General features: G+C 40.1%; 1 protein-coding gene across 2 annotated transcripts in view; it reads left to right on the forward strand.

Annotated features, from left to right (window-relative positions):
- Positions 1 to 20249, forward strand: part of LOC122079249 (arabinosyltransferase XEG113-like) — a 75917-nt gene that overhangs the window by 54137 nt on the left and 1531 nt on the right. The window contains exons 7-11 of one of the 2 annotated variants that reach the window (XM_042645542.1): positions 6121 to 6215; positions 6299 to 6352; positions 7344 to 7448; positions 8062 to 8160; positions 8262 to 8381. In XM_042645542.1, coding sequence (XP_042501476.1) covers positions 6121 to 6215; positions 6299 to 6352; positions 7344 to 7448; positions 8062 to 8160; positions 8262 to 8381 — 473 coding nt within the window. Of the gene's footprint in view, positions 1 to 6120; positions 6216 to 6298; positions 6353 to 7343; positions 7458 to 8061; positions 8161 to 8261; positions 8382 to 20249 lie in introns of both variants that reach the window. The other variant, XM_042645541.1, reaches the window with a different exon arrangement.

Here is a 20249-nt window from a genome sequence, read left to right on the forward strand (position 1 = left end):
AATTCCTCCCCTTCTTCCCATGCTACTTTTGACCTCCCCGATATTTCTAATCATATCCCATTTCCCTCCACATCCACCCGTTGATCTCCTTTGATCCTGAACCCTTCAAATTTGTCGACATGTGGACTCTCCATCAAGACTACCTCCCTATAGTCAGAGAACCCTGGAATATTCCAGTCCAAGCCTTCTCCTCTACCCTTGTTGCCTTTGCGAATAAGCTCAGGAATGCTAAACTAACCCTCCATAGCTGGAACTCCTCTTCCTTTGGAAACATCTCTTATAAGGTGTCTTCCTATAGAGATAGGTGGGAATCCATCCAGGTCAAGCTTCAATCATATCTCCATAACCTTTCCCTCCTCGAAAAGGAGAAATCAGTCTCCTCCAATCTTTCCACCTTTCTCTCCCAAGAGGAGAACTTTCTTCGTAAAAAATCCAGAATTACAGAATTAAGTGACTTGAACTCTGAAATTGCAACACATCTTTCTTTCATAGATCCTTAAAAGCTAGAACCAATACCAACTCCATTCCATTACTCACCTCTCATGATGGCTCTATTCTTTTTAATCCTAAGGACATCAAAACTAAAGTCGTCTCCTATTTCTCTGACGTCTTCTATACATCCTCTCCTCCCTCGTCCGATCCCTTCCCCCAGGATCTCCTCACTAAATTTATCCCAATCATCTCCTCCATTCCTTGCAATCCATCCCCTTTGATGATAAGATCTCCTTTGCTATCCTCTCCTACAAAGCCAATAAGGCTTTTGGTCCCGATGGCTTCAGTATGGGTTTCTTCTCCTCTTGTTGGAACATCATTAGGTCTGAACTCATTAGTGCTATCAGAAGTTTCTTCTTCAACTCCAATCAAATTAATGGTGTCAACCACACCTTCCTCAATCTCATCCCTAAGAAAGATGGAGGGCTTCCCACATAGTTGACTTCAGGCTAATCTCCCTCTGGGATATTTTGTATAAGTTTATTTCCAAAGTCCTTACCAATCAAATCCAATCGGTTGTTGACTCATTTGTCAACCCCAACCAGTCTGCCTTCATTGCGAGTAGAAGTATTGTTGAAAATATCATTTTGTGTTATGAGATTATTAGAGGATTTGATCAGAAATCCCATAGATTTGCCACTATCCTCAAATCCACAAAACTTTTGATTCCATTAGATGGGACTTTATCTTGAGACTTTATCTCTAAAGTCTTGCTCCAAATGTCCTTTCCTCCCATTTTTGTTCATTGTTTCCATTCTTGTATCTCCTCCCCTCGTTTCTTTGCCCTTGTCAATGGTGTGGCCTTGGTGGTTTCTTCCCCTCTTCCGTAGGTATTAGACAAGGTTTCCCTCTTAACCTCATTCTTTGCCCTCTCCCTCGAGCTGCTTTCTAGATCCATTCAATCATCCACTGACCACCATCTTATCTCTCCCATTCCCAAATGTAAATTACTTTGGCTCACTCATTTAGCTTTTGTTGATGATCTCATGATTTTCTCTAAGGCTGGCCCTTTTTTTTTTTCTCTTCCATCATGTCCTCCCTTAACCTCTTTAAGCGTCTCTCCGCCTTCATATCAACCTACTCGAATCCCGCCTCTTTCTCTCTAGATTCTCCAACTCTTCCAAGGTTCATCTCTTGGAGCTTACAGGGTTTTCCCTTGGTTCTCTCCCTTTCCTTAGTTTGCCGCTCATCAAAGCTAGACTTACTAATCACCATTGTACCCTTATGCTTGACCTAATGAGGAAGAGACTCTAGCTATGGAAAGGCAAATTCCTCTCTTATGTCGGGTGTTTGAAGCTTTACATATCTTGTGCTCCAATCCTTATACCTCTATTGATTTGGCATTTTCCCCCTCCCTTCACCATCAAAGCGGTGGAATATCTCTTTTGCTCCTTCCTCTAGAAAGGGGTTGATTCCTCTAAATTCATCCATCCTTTAAGTTGGGCCTCCATTTGCCTTCCTAAATCCAAGGGAGGTCTTGGTCTAAGAAGAATTAAGGATGTCAATTCTGTCTGATATAGAAGATTTCATCTAAACATATTAGCATTTGGGTCTCTTAGGTCTACTCCTCTCTCCTAAAAAATGACTCCATTTGGACCTTCTCTCTTACCTCTGATGCCTCTTGGGTCTGGCGAAAAATTCTTAGCCTTAAATCCAAAGCTCTTGGTGCCATTTTCTCCATCATTGGCAACAACACCTCAAACTCTCTTTGGCTTGATCTTGAGCACCCTTCAGGTGTGCTCCTCTCTATTGTTAGCCTTAGAACTATCTATTCTTAGTAGAATTGCCACCGTGGTTGCTATCCTCTTAGAGGGAGCCTGGCCCCCCTCTCCTCTCCCCCACCCCTCAGCCAATATCTAGTCTTCCCTTCCTCTCCTCCCTCCTACCCTCTGGGGTAGAGATGATAGGATCTCTTGGCTTCCTTCTCCAACGGGTGTTTTCTTCTTCGCCTCTGCTTAGAACTATGTTGGAACTGTTGGTCCCTTGCTCCCTGGTGTAACATTATTTGGTTCAAAGGTCATAGCCCTTGCTATAGTTTCACAGCTTGGTGTGCTGTCTCCAACTGCCTCCCCACACAGACCTTTCTCATCTACCGGCACATTCCACCTCCCCTTTCCTGTTGTCTTTGCTGGAATGGTTCGGAAGATGTCAACCATCTCTTTTTTTTTTCCTGCCCCTTCTCCCCTACCATCTTGAAAAAGGTCCTCAGTTGTTGTTGGCCTTCCATAAGGAGTGTTCTCCCCTTCAACAAAGAATGGATCTAGGTTCATATGACATTTTTTTGTTCCACCATATGTGATATCGCTTGGAAGCTTGCTTTTTGTGCCCATCAATCACCTCTGAATGGAGTGGATATTTTTAGATGGAATTCCAATTCTCGCTCCTATGATAAGATTTGGAATGCCATCTATTTTGTTTTCAGCTCCAAACTTGCTTGTCTAAGCACCATCCGGTTAGTGCTTTGTTCTCCCCCCCCCCCTTCTCCCCCAGATATATTTTTCTCCTTGCGTAAGTTTATTATTTATTCATCCCAAAACCAAAAAAAAAAAATGAGAGAGCCCTCCAGGTGATAAAGCTATGGCGAGGAATATGATTTGGGACCCAGACGATTCCAGTCCAGGGAACCTTAGGAGCTGAAAAAAAAACTCTCTACTCCCTCTAGGTCTTCAATTGATGCTCTGGAGAGTGGAGACTATCCCAAGCTACTGTAAGGAGAGTAGGGGGTGGGGGCCCGGCTCCCATTCACCATGACCTATTGTCTTTCTTGACTAAAGACGAGTCTATTTGACCTTGCATTATACTGAACTCTTTCTCCACAAGTGATCAGAACATCATGGGCATGCCAGTTTTCCAATCATAACAAAGTGTTGCAACCATCATCAATAATGTATCGTATGGAATTTGATGCAAGGTGTCTTAGGCATGTACTTCTTTCCTTTGAACTTATTTATGGTTTTTTTTTGCTCCAAAAGTGTATTTCCATGCATATCTTGACCATTTCAATGCGTATCTTGAGTATCTTCGAGACGATGCGGTACGTCTTCTAAAATCACCCGTCCGATATGATACCCAATACTGATACTTTAATTATTGGTATTTCCTCATTTTGTGTTCCGTCAGCTAGAGGAAATTTTTCTTAACATTTTCATTGTCAATAAAATTATTTATATAAAAGGAGCGAACAACCCTAAAACCTATCTCATCTCTTTCTTAAAACATTTCACTGCTTGTTGATATTTCAATATACAAATGCTGAAATAAATCTATATTAAATAAATTATAATCCTCTAAATTAGTTTTGAGTTTCTCTCTGAGGTGCAGGTGTGGTCCACAATCTTAAATATTTTAGATTCATTTTCTTTTCTTATTCAAAATTAAAGCCATTTGCATGTTAACAATTGGTTACATTTGTTTTGTATTAAAAAATATTATCTCTTAATTGCTTTACAATGGGGAAAAAAAGTTGTGGACATGTAATCCATCTTCAAGAACCACTATTCGACTTTGCCTTAAATACAACAATGTGCTAGTAGGAGGATCTATATACTGTTCACTGAGTAGAAAACATGATGTTCAAAGTTGAGGCCCAATACCGAATTTCTTTTGCCACTAGCAAGATGGAATAATCTCCAATTGCTCTTCTTTACTACATGGCTCAGTATGTTCAATTTCCATGTGCTAAAATCCCCATTTCTCATGTCTCAATCTTCCAGTTTACGCAATACTATGTGATATATTGTTCCATCTTTATCCAAATTTATATTACTTGTATTAAACCTGGGGAGAGATCAAACATGCATCAATTGGACATTTCCTCAATTTCTTTATTGCTTTAGTCTTCATTTGTTTCAATCATTTTTTTTTTTGCTGGAAAGTCAATTTGTGATATTATTCTGTATCACATCTTTTCTTTTCTTTTCTTTCTTTTTTTTTTTTCCTTTTTTTTTTCTGGGGGGGGGGTGTATTACATCCATAAAATTAAATTTGAAGTTTCCAAATTTTATATCACATTTCAGTAAATAGATTTGTTTTTTCTATTCCTAATTACCTTTACAATTTTTTTTCGCTTTTAAGACAATTTCTGTAAAATGCGTTTCTTTGAAAGATGCGGAGTCTTAGGGAGATCGAAAAGAAAAGAAAATAAATTCCAGATCATGGTGAGATGTTAAGACTAATTAGTTGTTTCTTCTATCTTATGATATCTTTGTGCTTTGCTTGAAGAATTTGAACTTCATGGCCAATGAGTGACTATCATGATTATCCTATCAATTACTGAACCATATTTATTGTACCTCACCCTGCCTAGACAGTTGGGCAGCTTATACCATCACCTGTTCATGAAAATAGGTTGATCTCACACATCTACCAGCCTGATGCAATTCATTTTTAAGGGAAAGACAGGGAACAACTGATTTCCGGAGACAACGAATTATTAAATGCCTGCAGCACAAGTCCATTTGTTCTTATTCAGTTTATTACATGGGTTTACCCCTTGTTGAGCCAGTTAATCTCGAACCTGGTTTCCTAACAGGCTGATGTGCAGCTAGAAAGTAATTGTTGGTCATTTCTCCTTGCATAGTTATCAAGGCGACCAAGCGACCAAGCGACCAAGGTGATGGAGGTAGTAATAAAGGCGACACCAACAAGGCATCGCTAAGCGACCAAGGTGCCAGTCCAGGGTGACCACCTTATCACCTATGCCTCCTTAACCACTTATGCTCAAAGAGTTCCTTAACTGAATAATCTTGACAAATTTGAAAAAAGCAATGAAAATGTGTACTTTACCCTTTCAAACTACATGAATATGAGCTTTCATCGTACTCTGGTTGCTCGCTATGCTATTGCATGCCAATTATGTTTAGAAACTGAGTTAGGCACAATTTTTAGCATTCACTCTCTCTCTTAATTAAAGGAAGCTGTTATTGATGTGAAATATCTGTTAAAAAATGTATGAAGTATGTGCATTGTAAGAAGTCGTGAACAAAATTCGTGCATTGGCTTTTTGAAGTTATAGCAGACAGGAATTGAAATTCTACAAAGATCTGCAGAATGTTTAAATTAAGGACTCTGTTGAGTAAAGCAATTATTAAGTAGAGTCCACATGGAGATTCATCAGGGTCTGGTGAACCACATCCAGGTCGTTCAAGGTTTTTGATGGGTGTAGCTGGACTAGATAACCCACTGGATTTCTGTTCTCTTAGAAATTAAAATTTGTTAGGTGTATAGATATCCCATTGAATTTTTATGTTTGAGATGAAAATGTCCATGTTGCTGACCCCGGATCATCCTCAAACTTTCCCATTCCCAACTTCCAGGTTAGTCTGATGAATTATCAGATGATGATGGTGACTGAGTTCTCTCTTTCTTCCCATCTCTTACTTTCTTTGCAATGAAGCAACTCCTATTTTTCATATTTCTGAATCTTATTTTCAACTTCACATTACGTTTATAAATTATGATTGCCATTACCTGTAAATGTGGAAATTATGACTGCCTTCTTTCTTTTGCTACTATTTCCATGTTAAATTATATAAAATTTTCATCCTGTATTTGGTTGTTGACTTCGGATTGGTTGTCTCGAAGATGCTGAGGTGATGGAAACTTAACATGTTCAGGGAACTTATGCAGGAGGTTTCTTGTCATTTAAACCTTCTATCCCAAAGAGCCTATTGCTTGATGGAGAGCACAACATTGAATCACACTTTTCTCTAATTAATTACCAAGTATGAAACCTGCCTTGTTGCATGCAATATGATTTAATACTTATGTGATGCTTCATTACTTATGTTGGAAATTATTTGTTCAGATAAAGGAAATAAGGAGTGCACTTGCTATTGCTTCTTTACTGAACCGTACACTGGTGAGTATTGGCATATTCTGTTGGTTCTGTGAGAATTTATCTTAAACTATTTATTTTTCCATGTGTTTGTATTAAAGCAATTTTGATTGGATTTATTTTTTTGGATAAGTAGTGTGAATTCTATAGAATAAAGAAAGAAAGAATATACAGAATAAGGAAGGCCTAAAACCCCCAATCTAGACATGTATAAAGGAGAGAAAGGGACCCCTAACCCAATGGGGGACAGCCCCACCACAATAAACAAAGCAATCAATCAGCAACAACGGGCCAAACAGATTACATTTTCTAATAAACAGTGCATTCCCTATCTCCTTCCACAAGAACAAGCAGGTTGGGGGGAATTCCATGGGATGGAATCTTCAGCCGTTTCTGTAGGGAAAGAAGCCATGTAGTCTGCTGGCTGGTTTACTTCCCTCCATACATGAATGAACTCTGTACGTACTAATGATGTCACCAAGATGGGAATACTACTCTTCAAAGCTCGAACACTCCAAGGGCCAACGATTTTCCCAGTTAAGATATCTACAGCGAGCATAGAATCAGACTGAATTGAAACATAACAGCCCCTTTTCTATGCACAGGGAAATTCCCCTGTAAATTGCAAAAAGCTTCATAGTAAGGACTCATAGATCCGCACTTCCTCCTGCATATGAAAAAATGGGATCTTCTTTAGAGTCACGGATCAAGCCACGATAAGATGCTGCACCATTGTTCAAGGCGCCATCACAGTTTTGCTGCATTTGCATAATTTGAGATTTATTTTGTTATATATTTTTCTTCATGAATGAAGTAATATACAAATGAGAGCCAAAGGTCATTTTCTATTAGGCCAACCTAAATGTGGCAATATGAAATAACTCATTTCATATGCAATCTTCTGATTCTCTCTAAAATTGAAAAAAATTGATCGAATTATTTCTGATATGTAGTTAACTGTCCATATTCTGATCTTTTAACATTTTTCATTTTCTCTTTTTTCTTTTATTTTTAGGTGATGCCTCCACTATGGTGCAGGTTGGATAGACTATGGTTTCCTCATCCTGGAGTTTTACCGGGGACTATGACAAGACAACCTTTTCTCTGCCCTTTGGATCATGTATTTGCGGTACTTCTGTTTAGGAAATGATTATTAGGATTTTTTTATTAGTTTCATGTGATTCAGTAATTTCTTTGATGTATTCCCATCAGTTAAGTTTCTTCATATTTCGTTGAATTAAATTATGCTTGATCAACCCCAAGGGGGTAGCCGAGTTGGCAAGGGACCTTCGCCTCAAGAAGCGTGTGGTTTTGAGTTTGACTCTTCTTACCTCCTTGGGGCCACTCATACGGGGATGTTTAGTGCTCGTCACTGCTTTCGGTGAAAGTTGAATGGTTCTCATTCAACCCTGGTATGACCAGGTCCATGCGGTTGTGGGGTCAAAATGGACTCACGGGACTAGTCAAGCCGAAGGCTTAGATATCCATTTTTAGCCAAAAAAAAAATCATGCATGATCATGCAATTGGGAGTAAATAATATGATAGAATTGCAGAAAACTCTTAGCTTCTTGAAATGGTTCCCTCTCTTGGTAGTTCATTTTTTTGTCTACTGTAACATCAGATATTCACTCATCTTCCATGTTGACCATAGTAGACCTGGTTGCTGTGCCTCATGCATCATTAGCTGATAATTGAGAGGACAAAGGATTAAGGAAGAGATGTTGCATTGCAGGTGGATGTCATGCTAATGGATCTGCCAGAAGTGAAATTTGGCCCACGGATTGATTTTAGAGAGTATTCTTTCTTGGACAATCCTTTACTACCTGAACAGGTAATAAAGCCCTCACTTAAAATCAGAGGAAGTCACCATTTTCTGGTTCTTGATTTATTGGGAAAGCCTTTTTATTGATTCCTTATGATTCTGTCTTTTAGGTCAAGGAGTCATGGCTTGATGTTCAGCTTTGTCAGGAGGGAAGCCAAGGTTGTCATATAACTAATGAGACAAGTCAACCAGGAGTTCTCAGATTTCCAAAGCATAGTAGTGAAGAATTGGTACTCTAACTTATGCTAAAATTGTGCCATTTCAGTTACTAGATCAGTCTATTCATATAATATTTATATGCTCATGTTAGATGATCTTACTGTTTGCTTATGTTTATTTGTTTGTGGTGCTAAGTGTCTAGATCGTGTTCCATGGAAAGCACTACATCAAATTCACTTCTTTCTGCTACTTTTCTCCACTTCGTCATGCTCCAAGAGCTTGCATAAGTTGGAGTCTTTGACCTTTCATTAGGATTTCTTTCTTGCATAAGTTGAAGTTTGACACCTATCATTTGGATGTCTTTTCAATGTAGGCAAATTCCTAGGTGGAGCTTGTTTATCTTGCTTATGTTGTAATCACTGTCAGGAAGACTGATGGATTTTCCCTTTCGAAGTGTGATATTTGTCAACATGATGGTTGTTTAGATGGCTGTAACTAGTGGGACATTTTTCCTCCTGACACCTTGTTAACCACCTTTTTTTTTCAGAATTAATAAACCCACTTTTGTTGTAAACTTAATAGTAGTTCCCCAAATACACTCTAAAGCCAATCAAAAGGTTCACCTTTCCTCTTCACATTATATGCTTCCTTTACCCCTAAAATATTTCTCCTAAATGTGAGAGTAATGGCTATCAATTCAAGCCATTTCTAGAGGACCTTTTCATTAGGCATGGAAGAAAAACCTCATCCCCCTTTCACCATTTTACGAACCAAAGCTACAATTTAAGTTTTGGGTCTCGTTAAAGACTATTCACGATAGGTGGGGCGTCCCTATCATGATGTGTTTGTTTCAGTTTCCTATTTTAGTTTCCTTTTAGCTTGTGATTAGAGTTGTGTGCTCAAGTAGGATTCCTACCTAGAGTGTAGTTGTAATAGCAAGTGTTATAAATAAAGGTTGGGAGACCATGATAGTGCACAAGCTGAGTCTATCGTGGTTCAGCATACTTTCGCCTTCCACCGTTTCTCTCTCTCTCTCTTCTACTTGGTAGTTACTGGTTCCAGGTTCTGGGTTTGTCACATGGTATCAGAGCTGTAACCAGTATCTGTTTTGAGATTCATTCAAGGTTCTGGTTTGTGGTGTACAGCCATATATGCTGGCCATTCCTATTTGTGAAAGTTGATAGGAGATTGATTTGTATGAAGATCATACCTGCTGCTATTTCTACTGCTGAATTGATCGTTGATTTGCTTCAGTTGCTGCTGTTATTATTGATGACCTAATCGAATCCTGCTGTGTTGTGGTCTGCTGCTGGTTGCTTTTGATCGAAAGTTGATGTCGATTCTTGTATTTCTGGTGTTCCACTATTTTCATTGAAGTTCACCTGTCGCCCGCTAGGGGGTTGTATTGGTTAGTTTGCGATTTACTGGTATTTTCTGGGGACTCAATTGCTAGTATTACTGGTTGCGATTTTTCGCCTTGTAAGTAGAACTAGAATTGAAAAGTTAACCTAATCCCAAGCTGCAGGATACTATCAAAGAACACCTAAAATTAAAGCACCAAATAGTTCAAAAAAAAATCAAACGAGGACTGAAATCAGCACAAGAAATCTGGGTATCGATTTCATTACTTAGGGTTCAAGAGCCAGAGTAAGGACAAGTATGGAAAGGGGTATATCAGGTACTGAAATAGGGGTTTAAACAGATCATAAGATATGAAGAAGCATCACCTGAAAGGTTGAAACAATAGAAAACAGAATTACTCTATTGATCTCGGTTCTAGGCTTGATGATTCACTAAAAGACAGAATGTTGGAGATTTCCTATATGTCACTAATCACAGGTCAGAAATACTTGAAAATTGGATCAGGCAACACCCTAGGTGAGGGAAAGGTTCGATCGGACAGCCCTAGGGGATGACTGGGTTGCTCCGGAGAGATGGATTGGAGCACAAGTAATTCTGGAATTCCTGGGCAGAACTGAGAGAAGACTAGGAGTCAAATACCTGTATGGTTGACGCAGAAATAACAACTTGAATGATGATATAAGAAGAAGACAACAATAGAGAATAGATCCTCTTGGGCTTCACACAGCACTGAGTCGCCAGATCGGACAACAACCTTTCAACTGCGGTCAAACACACACCATTTCTTCATGGAGAAGACAATAGCAGCAGCCATCAATTGTGTAGTCAAAATCATGGAGCTTATGGGAGCCTCCATGCTTTATTTATAGTGATAATAGGGGGGAATCACATCCTAACAATTTGAAGATTTTCAAATAAGGGAACCTCCTAATCGAGTCCCTCAATACAAAGTTTAATATGGAAAGAACTGAAAAGTTAACTGAAAAGTTAACTAAAAAGTAACTTGTATCCTAAGAATAAGACACAAATAAGACAACTTAAATTGCCCCTAAACTAACTAACCCAAAACTGATGAAAGAAAAAATATCCTCCAAATAACAAAATCGTGGGCTGCTGTGCACCCTCTCCATATCTACTCGATGGGATGCTGGAGTCTCTTCTTCCTCCTTGCGTATGTCTTCAATGCTGCATCACTAGGATTTTCTTCTGGTTGCTGCTGGTTTTGTGTTAGAATATCCACTGCTGAATCGATTCCCCTATTCCTCTGCTGGTTTTTCTGGCTGCGTCTTAAGGTAGGAAACAATCAATGTTCACCACTGGTTTTGTCATTGATGGGTTCCTCTATGCTTGTTTTGTGAGGAAGAAGAATTCTTCTTCCCTTTTCTTGTAATAAGGGAGAAGAAGAATACCTCCTGTGAGGTTTCCACCCCTACACCACCCCTCTTTTTCCCCTGTTTTCTATGGTTCCTAGACAATCACGATATGCTTTGTTTATCTCACTTTCCATTATTAAACCCCAGTTTGTCCCTTATTCTATGTTGTCCTTATTTTAATTCCGTTCCAGGATTACCCCTTTTTCACTTTCACGATGTTGCCTCCCTTTTTTTTTTTTTTTCTTTAAATAGATTTTTCCTCTACTTAAAGTTGGTCCCCTTACCTTGATTATTTACTATAAAGCCCCTCCTAATTCATTGTTTGTTTCTGTTTTATAGATTATATAAAAGTCCAGATTTGTCCTTGCCTCGGCTAAATGGGGTTGGCTACGTGGATCCTTGCCCTCGAATCAGCCCTATCAGAGGTCACAATTGGGACAAGATTAAAACACTGCATGTTTTTCCTCACTATTTCTCCTATGGTCATTTGAGGCCTGCCTTTAGCTCTTTTAGCCCCTTCAATGAGAATTAGATCACTCCTCTTTACTGGGTCATCCTCAGGCCTCCTTTGGACAAGGTCATACTACCTCAAACTACTTTCTTGGAGCTTGTAATTGATCGGGACAACTCCCAAATCAGCTCTAATATATGGGTGGGCACATAGCAAGCCCAAATAGGGTTTTCGAACCTAGAATTGCATGAATTATTTACAGAATTACCATGGTCTTATATATTTGCAATTTTATTGCTTTGGTGACCCCTAGATCATATCAGTTTGGGGTTGCAATTTTTTGATAATTGGTGCTTGCATAGAATGATGGTTGTTATTGCTATTATTGGATATTATTTGTTTAGATTTGTTTAAATCTAGCCTATCTGGTATGTTGTTTGTACCATGAGAGGTAGGTAAGAGATTATTTTATTGGGACATATTAGTGGTTGCTCTTGATTATGGGATTTATGTGATGTTCATCCTTCGGGATGTTGGTTATTGCTACCATATCATGGTGGATTATTCTCTATTGCATCTTCTATATTATGGGTCCACGTGTAATGCTACATGTGAGGGGGAGATTGCAGCTTATAATTATCATTCGCTCAAGTCATTAGCTGAAGATTATTACTATTCTGTTCATGTCATGTGCTTATGTCCTCGGCTAAAATTTTTATCTATGAAGTTAGTTATTTGTGGTATTCAGCAACAATCAATTTATGAGATGGGATTATATCATCTCGGTCCTTAACAATATGAGTTTCCCACCAACCTTCTCCAATTGGGTTCATCACTGCATTGCTTCTCCCCGCTTTTATGTCTTAGTGAAGGGTAGCCCGGCTGCATATTTCTCCTCTTCTGTGGGAATTAAACAGGGCTGCCCGCTATCCCCATACATTTTTTTCCTAGCCATGGAAGCTCTATCTAGAAGCCTTCAAGTGGCTACTAATCAACACCTTATCTCTCCTATCCCTAAGTGCAAGGTTGTCAACTTGACTCACCTTGCCTTTGCAGATGACTTGATGATATTCTCCAAGCAGATCCCTCCTCTCTTGAAGCCATCATGCTCTGCTTGAACCAAATTGCCACTATGTCTGGGCTGCCCGCGTTAACCCTTCAAAGTCTCTCATCTTCTTGGTTGGGATCCTTGACTCCTCCAAATCCTTCCTTTTTTAGCAAACCGGATTCTCTTTGAGCCTCCTTCTGGTTAAGTATCTTGGGTTGCCTCTCATTCCTGCCAGACTTTCATTTCATCATTGTATTCCTATGCTTGACCTCATCAAGAAACATCTCCAACTATGGAAAGGAAAGCTTCTCTCCTTTGCAGGGTGCCTAGAGCTTATCAAATCTGTCCTCCAAGCTTACTACATCTTTTGGTCGGGCATTTATGGGTTTCCAGAGTCCATCATCACCAAACTTGAATCCATGTTTGCCTCTTTCCTTTGGGAAGGATGTGATTGCTCGAGGCTTCTCCATATTGTCAGTTGGGCTGTGGTCTATCTCCCTAAAGCGGAAGGGGGCTTAGGATTGAGACGAATCAAGGATGTTAACTCGGCGGGTATCATCAAGCTTGCTTGGAAAATTGTCTCCAAAAAGAAGAGCATTTGGGTTGACTAGATCTACAAGACCCTTCTTCGTTTTGATTATTTTTGGGCAGTGAAATGCCATCTAGATGCTTGTTGGATTTGGAGAAACATCATTGCCATTCATCCCTCCATCTCTATAGCCATCTCCACCCAGCTTGGTGATGGGGCTAACACTTCCCTTTTGCTTGACCCCTGACATCCAGAGGAATTCTATATCATATCATAAGTGCCAGAACAATTTACAGCTCCGATTTGTCCAAGCAAGCACTTGTAGCTGATATTTTATCCTCTGGAAATTGGGCCAACCCAACTCAATCCATTCCCCAACTCGATGTCATTTGTCCTTGCCGGTCATCTTGGATTCGCAAAGGCATAAACAAGACTCTATTCTTTGGTTGCCTTCCTCTAAGCTCTTCTCTTCAAAGGCTGCTAGGGAGTTTGTTAGAAATCATGGTCAGCCCTTCCCTTGGCACAATCTCATATGGTTCAAGGACCACATCCCCCGCCAAAGCTTCAGGGCTTGGAGAGGATTGAGAAATTCCTTGCCCAATCACTCATTCCTCATTCTCAGAGGTATCCCAGTGGACCCTATGTGTACATTTTGCGGCATGGAAACTGAAAGTGTGGAGCATCTCTTCTTTGCCTATATTGTCTCAACTTCCATTTGGAAAGGGATCCTTGGCAAGTGTTGGCCATCCAACAGTAGAATCCTCCTCGAGAATGGATTTGGGTTGATATGACTTTTCAAGGAAAATCTATTTCTGATTCTGCAGGAAAGCTCGCCTCTGTGCAACCATAAATCAGATTTGGATGAAAATAAATCATAGGAAATGGAACTCCAACTCTCGCTCTTTGGATAAAATTTGGGACTCCATCTCCTTTGATGTCAAGGCCAATATTTCTTGTCTCTCTTCCACTTGTAGCCCCTCCCCTAGAAACTTCCGTATTGTAAATTCCTGGGAGTTCTCTAGTTTCATCATCAGGAATAGGCCCTCCACTTGAGTGTAGGTTTTTGCTTTTTCTCTCCCCTCCCCCTCCCCTCTTTAGGGGCTGTATATTTTCTTCTGCTTTGGTAATGAATTTTTTAAATCATCAAAACAAAAAAAAAATTTATCAGTGGTCCACAATAATCTTATGCTGTTTGGTTCACAATAAACTCATGTTATCTGGTTCACAACAACCTTATGTTGTCTAGTTCCCAGCAACCTTATGCTGAGTTATTTGGTATCTACCAACCTAATGCTACTACTTGGTTCACAGTAACCTATATTGCACTTTTACTTGGTTTGCAGCTACATATGCTGCAATTTTATATGTGACCTCTATTTGGGGCTCATAAGTACATTAATATTTGTACTTTTATTTGTCTTCTCTATGAAGTTTACTATATTCCTTCCTTGAGAAAGGCTTATGATGTAGTTGTTGCATGCTACGGTTTTATCTGTCTTCTTTGTGAAGATTACTACTTCCTACTTGCCTTCTTTGAGAAGGTATTATTATGTGTTGAATAGAATAATGACTTATGTCATATAGGACACATGCCTCCTTTATTTATAATGTGGAGTGGAAAACTAGAATTGAATACAAGATAGAAATACCCTTATAAGAAAATTCCACCCTTAGATATTGCACATGCCCAACTTGCAGATAACCGGATGAAAAACTTTACTACTTAAACAATTAAACCTTTAGTAGAAACATCATCCAATTGTTCATTACTAAGAACAAAAGGCACACAGATGAGACCCAAATCCAGCTTTTCCTTTATGAAGTGACAATCGATCTCCACATGTTTCATCCTATCATGCTGGTCGAGGTTGTGGGAAATACTGATGGCAGATTTACTGTCGCAGAAGAGCTTCATAGGAAGAGTGACATGAATGGCCAAATAAGTAAGAACGCCCTTAAGCCATAGAATTTCACACACACCATGAGCCATGGCCCGGAACTCCGCTTCAGCATTGGACCGAGAAACACCAGCTTGCTTTTTACTCCGGCAAGTAACAATATTACCTCTCACAAAGTTATCATAGCCATAGATAAACCTGCGGTCATCATGAGATCCTTCCCAATCCACATCGGTAAAGGCTTTAACTTGAAGATGACCATGAGGAGAGAGGAGAGAGGAGAATACCATGACTGCAAGAAAACTTTATCATGGAGAATACGCGATACAACTTCATGTGTGTAAAGTGAGGATCATACATGTACTAACTGACCATGTTGACACTATAAGCAATGTCAGCACGATTATGGGAGAGAGAAATCAACCTCCCAACTAACCTCCGGAACTGCCTCTTATCAATAGGATCACTGCCTTTGTTAACAAGATGGTAATTGGCATCAATTGGAATGTCGGCAGGTTTGCATCCCATCACAGAGAGAAGATCCAGAACATAATTTCGTTGAGAGAGGTAGATGCCACTAGAGGATCAGGAAACTTCAATGCTGAGGAAGTAACGAAGCTGTCCAAGATCCTTGATCTCAAATTCCTTGCCCAAATATAACTTGAGGCGAGAACATTCATCAATATTATCACCTATGGCGAGGATGTCATCGACGTATACAATCGACATAGTAATCTTTCCACCTATTCGCTTGTTGAACAATTTTTGGTGAGCATAGCTCTGAGAGTAACCAGCACTAACCATGGCTTTTTGGAAGCGAATAATACACAAGGTGACTACTTTGGCCCGTATAGAGCATGCTACACTACATACTTTCCCTTGAGTATTAGAGCATGCAACCCAGGGGGAATGTCCATGCAAACCTCCTCCTCTAGTTCCCTGTGCCAAAATGCATTCTTCACATCAAGTTGCTGAAGATCCCAATTCAGGTTGACTACACAGGACAAGATGATGTGGATAGTGTTTATTTTTGCTACTAGTGTGAAGGTCTCCTGGTAATCTATCTCATAAGTCTGGGTAAAGCCCTTGGCAACCAGCCTGGCTTTATAGTGGTCCACTACACCATCAGCCCTCTGCTTAACAGTGAAGACCCATTTGCATCCAATTGTCTTCTTCTGTGCAATAAGGCGGATCAGCTCCCATGTTTCATTCTTTTCAAGGCTTGCATCTCCTCAAACATAGCTGCCTTCCACTATGACTCTGCAATGGCTTCCTTCCAAGTCTGGGGTATATCGACAGATGATAAAGAAGACACAAACCTAGAATCGGAGGGAGAAAGTCATAAAACACAACTTAGCAATGGGATGCAAAGTACATGATCAAATACCCTTGCGGGCAGTAATGGGTATATCAAGATTAGTAGTATTGTTATCAAGGGAATCAACACTAGAGGAGGGAAGAAGGTTACTAGTTTCCAAAGGAGTTGATCTGTGTTAGAGGCCGTCAATTGGCGTGGTGGAGTAGTTCCTTCGAACATAAACCCATGTCTCTAGATTAGTCTCCCCCCTTAACTAGGGAATTTGAGAAGCCTAGAAAGACAAGAACTGCGGCAACGGGTGAAGTGGCAACAATGGGACTAGCCGAAGGAGGCGACACATCTTCCAATGCACATCTTCCAATGCTTCAAGTGTGGAAGAAGGCTCCCCCTTAAGAGGTGGCATAGGGTAGTACGAGGCAGACTCGTTAAACACAATGTCCATAGTAACAAACCAACGCTGGGAAGGAGGATGGTGACAACGTAGCCCTTCTATGAAGCAGAGTATCCCAAGAAAATACACCGAAGACCACGAGGTTCAAACTTCCCATGAAAACGATGATCTCGAGCATAACACGCACACCTGAAGACCTTTGGAGGAATAAGATAGGCCGTACAACCCTGAAGGACATCCAAAAAACAACAAAATCCAAGTACCCAAGAGGGCATTTGGCTGATAAAAAAGGTAGTTGTGAGAATTGCATCACTCTAATATTGAGTGGGGACATAATCTCGAACATAAGGGACCTTGCTACTTCAGACAGGTGCCGATTTTTTTATTCTGCGACACCATTTTAAGCAGGGGTGGCAACATTGTTGGTCTGATTTACATCCCATGAGAAGCAAGGTATGTCTGGAAGGAGCCCTCAAAATATTTACCGCCATTTTCACTCTGGAGAACTTTAATGGTGGCCTCATATTGAGTTTACACCATGCAGTGGAAATTCTGAAAACACTAGAAGACCTCTCCTTTATGGTGCATCAAATGAACCCATGTAGTTCGTGAATGACAATCAATAAAAGTTACAAATTATCTAAATACATTGACAGACACAGTATGAGAAGGACCCAAGATATCAGAATGCACTAGAGAAAATAAAGTGGCATTTCTATTACTAGAAACAAAATAGTTTATCCGAGTTTGGTTGGCCAAAACACATGCCTCATAAAAGAAATCACTCGAATTAAAACTTTTAAAAGATGGAAAAACCTTAGCTAGAGTTCCTAAAGGGGGACGTCCCAAACGTCGATGCCAATGTAGTAGCTCAGAAGGAGACGATGAGGAAGTCTAAAGAGCCTGACCAGAGATTGAGGAAGATCCTTCATCCATTAGGTGCAGACCACCATGCACTTTACCAAAGCTAATCATTGCCCCTGTCACTAAATCCTGAAAAACACAATGATCAGGGAAAAATGTGACTTTGCAATTGAGATTGGAGATAATGCTACTAGTGGACAGCAAGTTAGTGGAAAAGAGGAACATGTAAAAATGAGGAGAGTGATAAAGTAGGAGAGCAACAAACAGAACCCTTTCTAGAGATAGATGAATGAATTCTATTTGCTAAACGAGCTATGCCTTTACCAAAGCACGGAGAACCTGTCATATGATCTGACGCCCTGGAGTCAATGATCTACTAGGAGGAGTCAGAGGGACTATGACCGTAAAAAGGAATACCTGAGCTAGAAGGGTCAGAGGCCACAGTGGAAGCAGTAGTCGCAAATGCAAGTTGAGGAGACTCCATTCTAGTCAAAAGACGTCGGAATGCAAGTAGTTCTTCAGAAGAGAGGGAAGCAGGCGATGCTGAGTCAGATACATCAGTGTGGTTGTCCTGGTTAGTATTTGAGTTGCCACGTCCTTTACCACGACCCTTACCAAAAGCATCAACAGGGCGCCCATGAAGTTCCCAAGAGTGTTCTTTGGTATGGCGTTGCTTACCACAATAGTAGTATTTCACAGGGGATTTGGTAGAGGAACCACCAGCCCATGGTGTGTCACTGGGAACCTGAGCACCAGAGGCAAGAGCTGATCTCTCTGAAGTGGGGCTTTATTGTGGAAGCATATTGATTCAGCAGCTATCTTCAAGCTGAACCAGAGCATAGGACTGCTCTAAAGTGGGAAAAGGATCACGACTCAGGATATGGACACAGATCTGATCAGATGTAACGTTGAGTCCTTCCATGAAGTCATAAACTCGAATCTTGTCTTCCCTCTTCCAGAATTTGACAACATCACCAGGTGTAGTAGGCTGAAACTCCTCATAGAAGTCCAACTCTTGCAACAAATACCTTAGCTCAGAGTAGTATTGTGAAAGAGTCAGTTCCCCCTGTTTGAGATCATGTATCTTTTTGTGAAGCTCGAAAACCTGCGCATCATTCCCAACCTAGGAATAAGTATCCTAGGCAGCTTTCCATACCCTAGTAGCAGAATCAAGAAGGAGATAACCACGAGAAATCTATGGCTGCATCGAATTGATAAGAAAAGCCATAAACAAGGAATTCTCACACTCCCACTTGTTGACATTCGATCCTATATCAGCGGGCTTTGTAATAGTCCCTGTGAGATACCCATTGAGACCATGAGATTTCATAGATATGTTGCACGAACGCGACCTAGTTGGTGCCATCAAGCTTAATAGCACACATAGGGAATGTTGAGAAGAACTAATAAGGTTTCCATCACCACAACCTGTGGTTGCAGTCGAAATATCTAACATGATTACCACTCAAAGAAATTGCAGTGATGAAGAATGTCTGGAATGCGCCCACTGCAAGTAGCAAAGGCACCAAAAGCAAAGAATAACTCTGAAACTCCAAAAATCAATAAAGAGGTAAAACCTTGAAAAATCGATTTTGGGTATAGCTCTGGAACATAGTCCTGAGATGATAACGTGGCTAATACATACCACACTGAGAGAAGTAGCACCAAATGGAGTCATCTTCAAGTTGATTGTTGCATCATACAAGGAAGAACAACCTTGATAAAAAATGTTGACCATGGTGTGGAAATCCAGAAAATCGATAGATGGTGGAAATTGGGTCTCTCAAATCATTAGAGAAGAGAGATATGAGAGCCCAAGAGTAAAGGTGAACAGACTAAAGGCCTCTCTTGGTGGTTTAAGAGACTACCACCACGAGAGGGAGCTGATAGGAAAAGAGGTGAGAGAGAGAGAAGATGGAGGGAGGGAGGCGTTGGGCACGAAAATCCAGAGAGAGAGATGGGAGCCCTTAGGGTTTGGATCTAAGGCTCTGATACCATGTTGAATGAAATAATGACCCGTTTCATATGGGACACAAGCCTCCTTTAATTATAATGTGGAGTGGAATATTCTAGAATTGAGTAAAAGACAGAGATACCCCTATAAGACAATTCTACCCTTATACACAATTTACAACACTATGTTATTGTTGCTACTATGGTATTTTGGATTGTGGTTGGTGTTTTCTACCACTTATTTTGTTCGTTGCTATCTGGATTTATTCGAAACGAAGATTTTTCTCTACTTTTGCTGTTGATAATTGGTGTGTTTGAGTTGATATTGGTACAAGGATGAAGTTCTCTGAACTCACCGGTGTCTACGACTGCTATATATGTTTAAGACTAGTAGAGCTTTTAATGTTTGTTCTTGCCGTTCCAAGCTGGAGCCTTTATATATATATATATATATATATACTTCAGCTTGAGGGTGAGTGTTGAACACTACTCATGATAAGGGGAGTGTCCCTATTGTGATGTGTTTGTTTCAATTTCCTGTTATAGTTTCTTTTTTAGCTTGTAACTAGAGTCACGTATTCTAAGTAAGTTTCCTTCTTACTCTCCGTTTGGTATCGTTTCTGTTCCAGAAACGCCGTTTCGTGTCAAAAACGAAAATTTCAGTTTCTGTGTTAAAATGCAGTTTTTAAACGAAAAAATGGTGTTTCAAAATTTCAGATTTTTATCGGGAACTTTTTTTTTTTTTTTTTTTT

This window comes from Macadamia integrifolia, chromosome 5, assembly GCF_013358625.1.
Source record: "Macadamia integrifolia cultivar HAES 741 chromosome 5, SCU_Mint_v3, whole genome shotgun sequence".
In the NCBI taxonomy this organism is placed as follows: domain Eukaryota; kingdom Viridiplantae; phylum Streptophyta; class Magnoliopsida; order Proteales; family Proteaceae; genus Macadamia; species Macadamia integrifolia.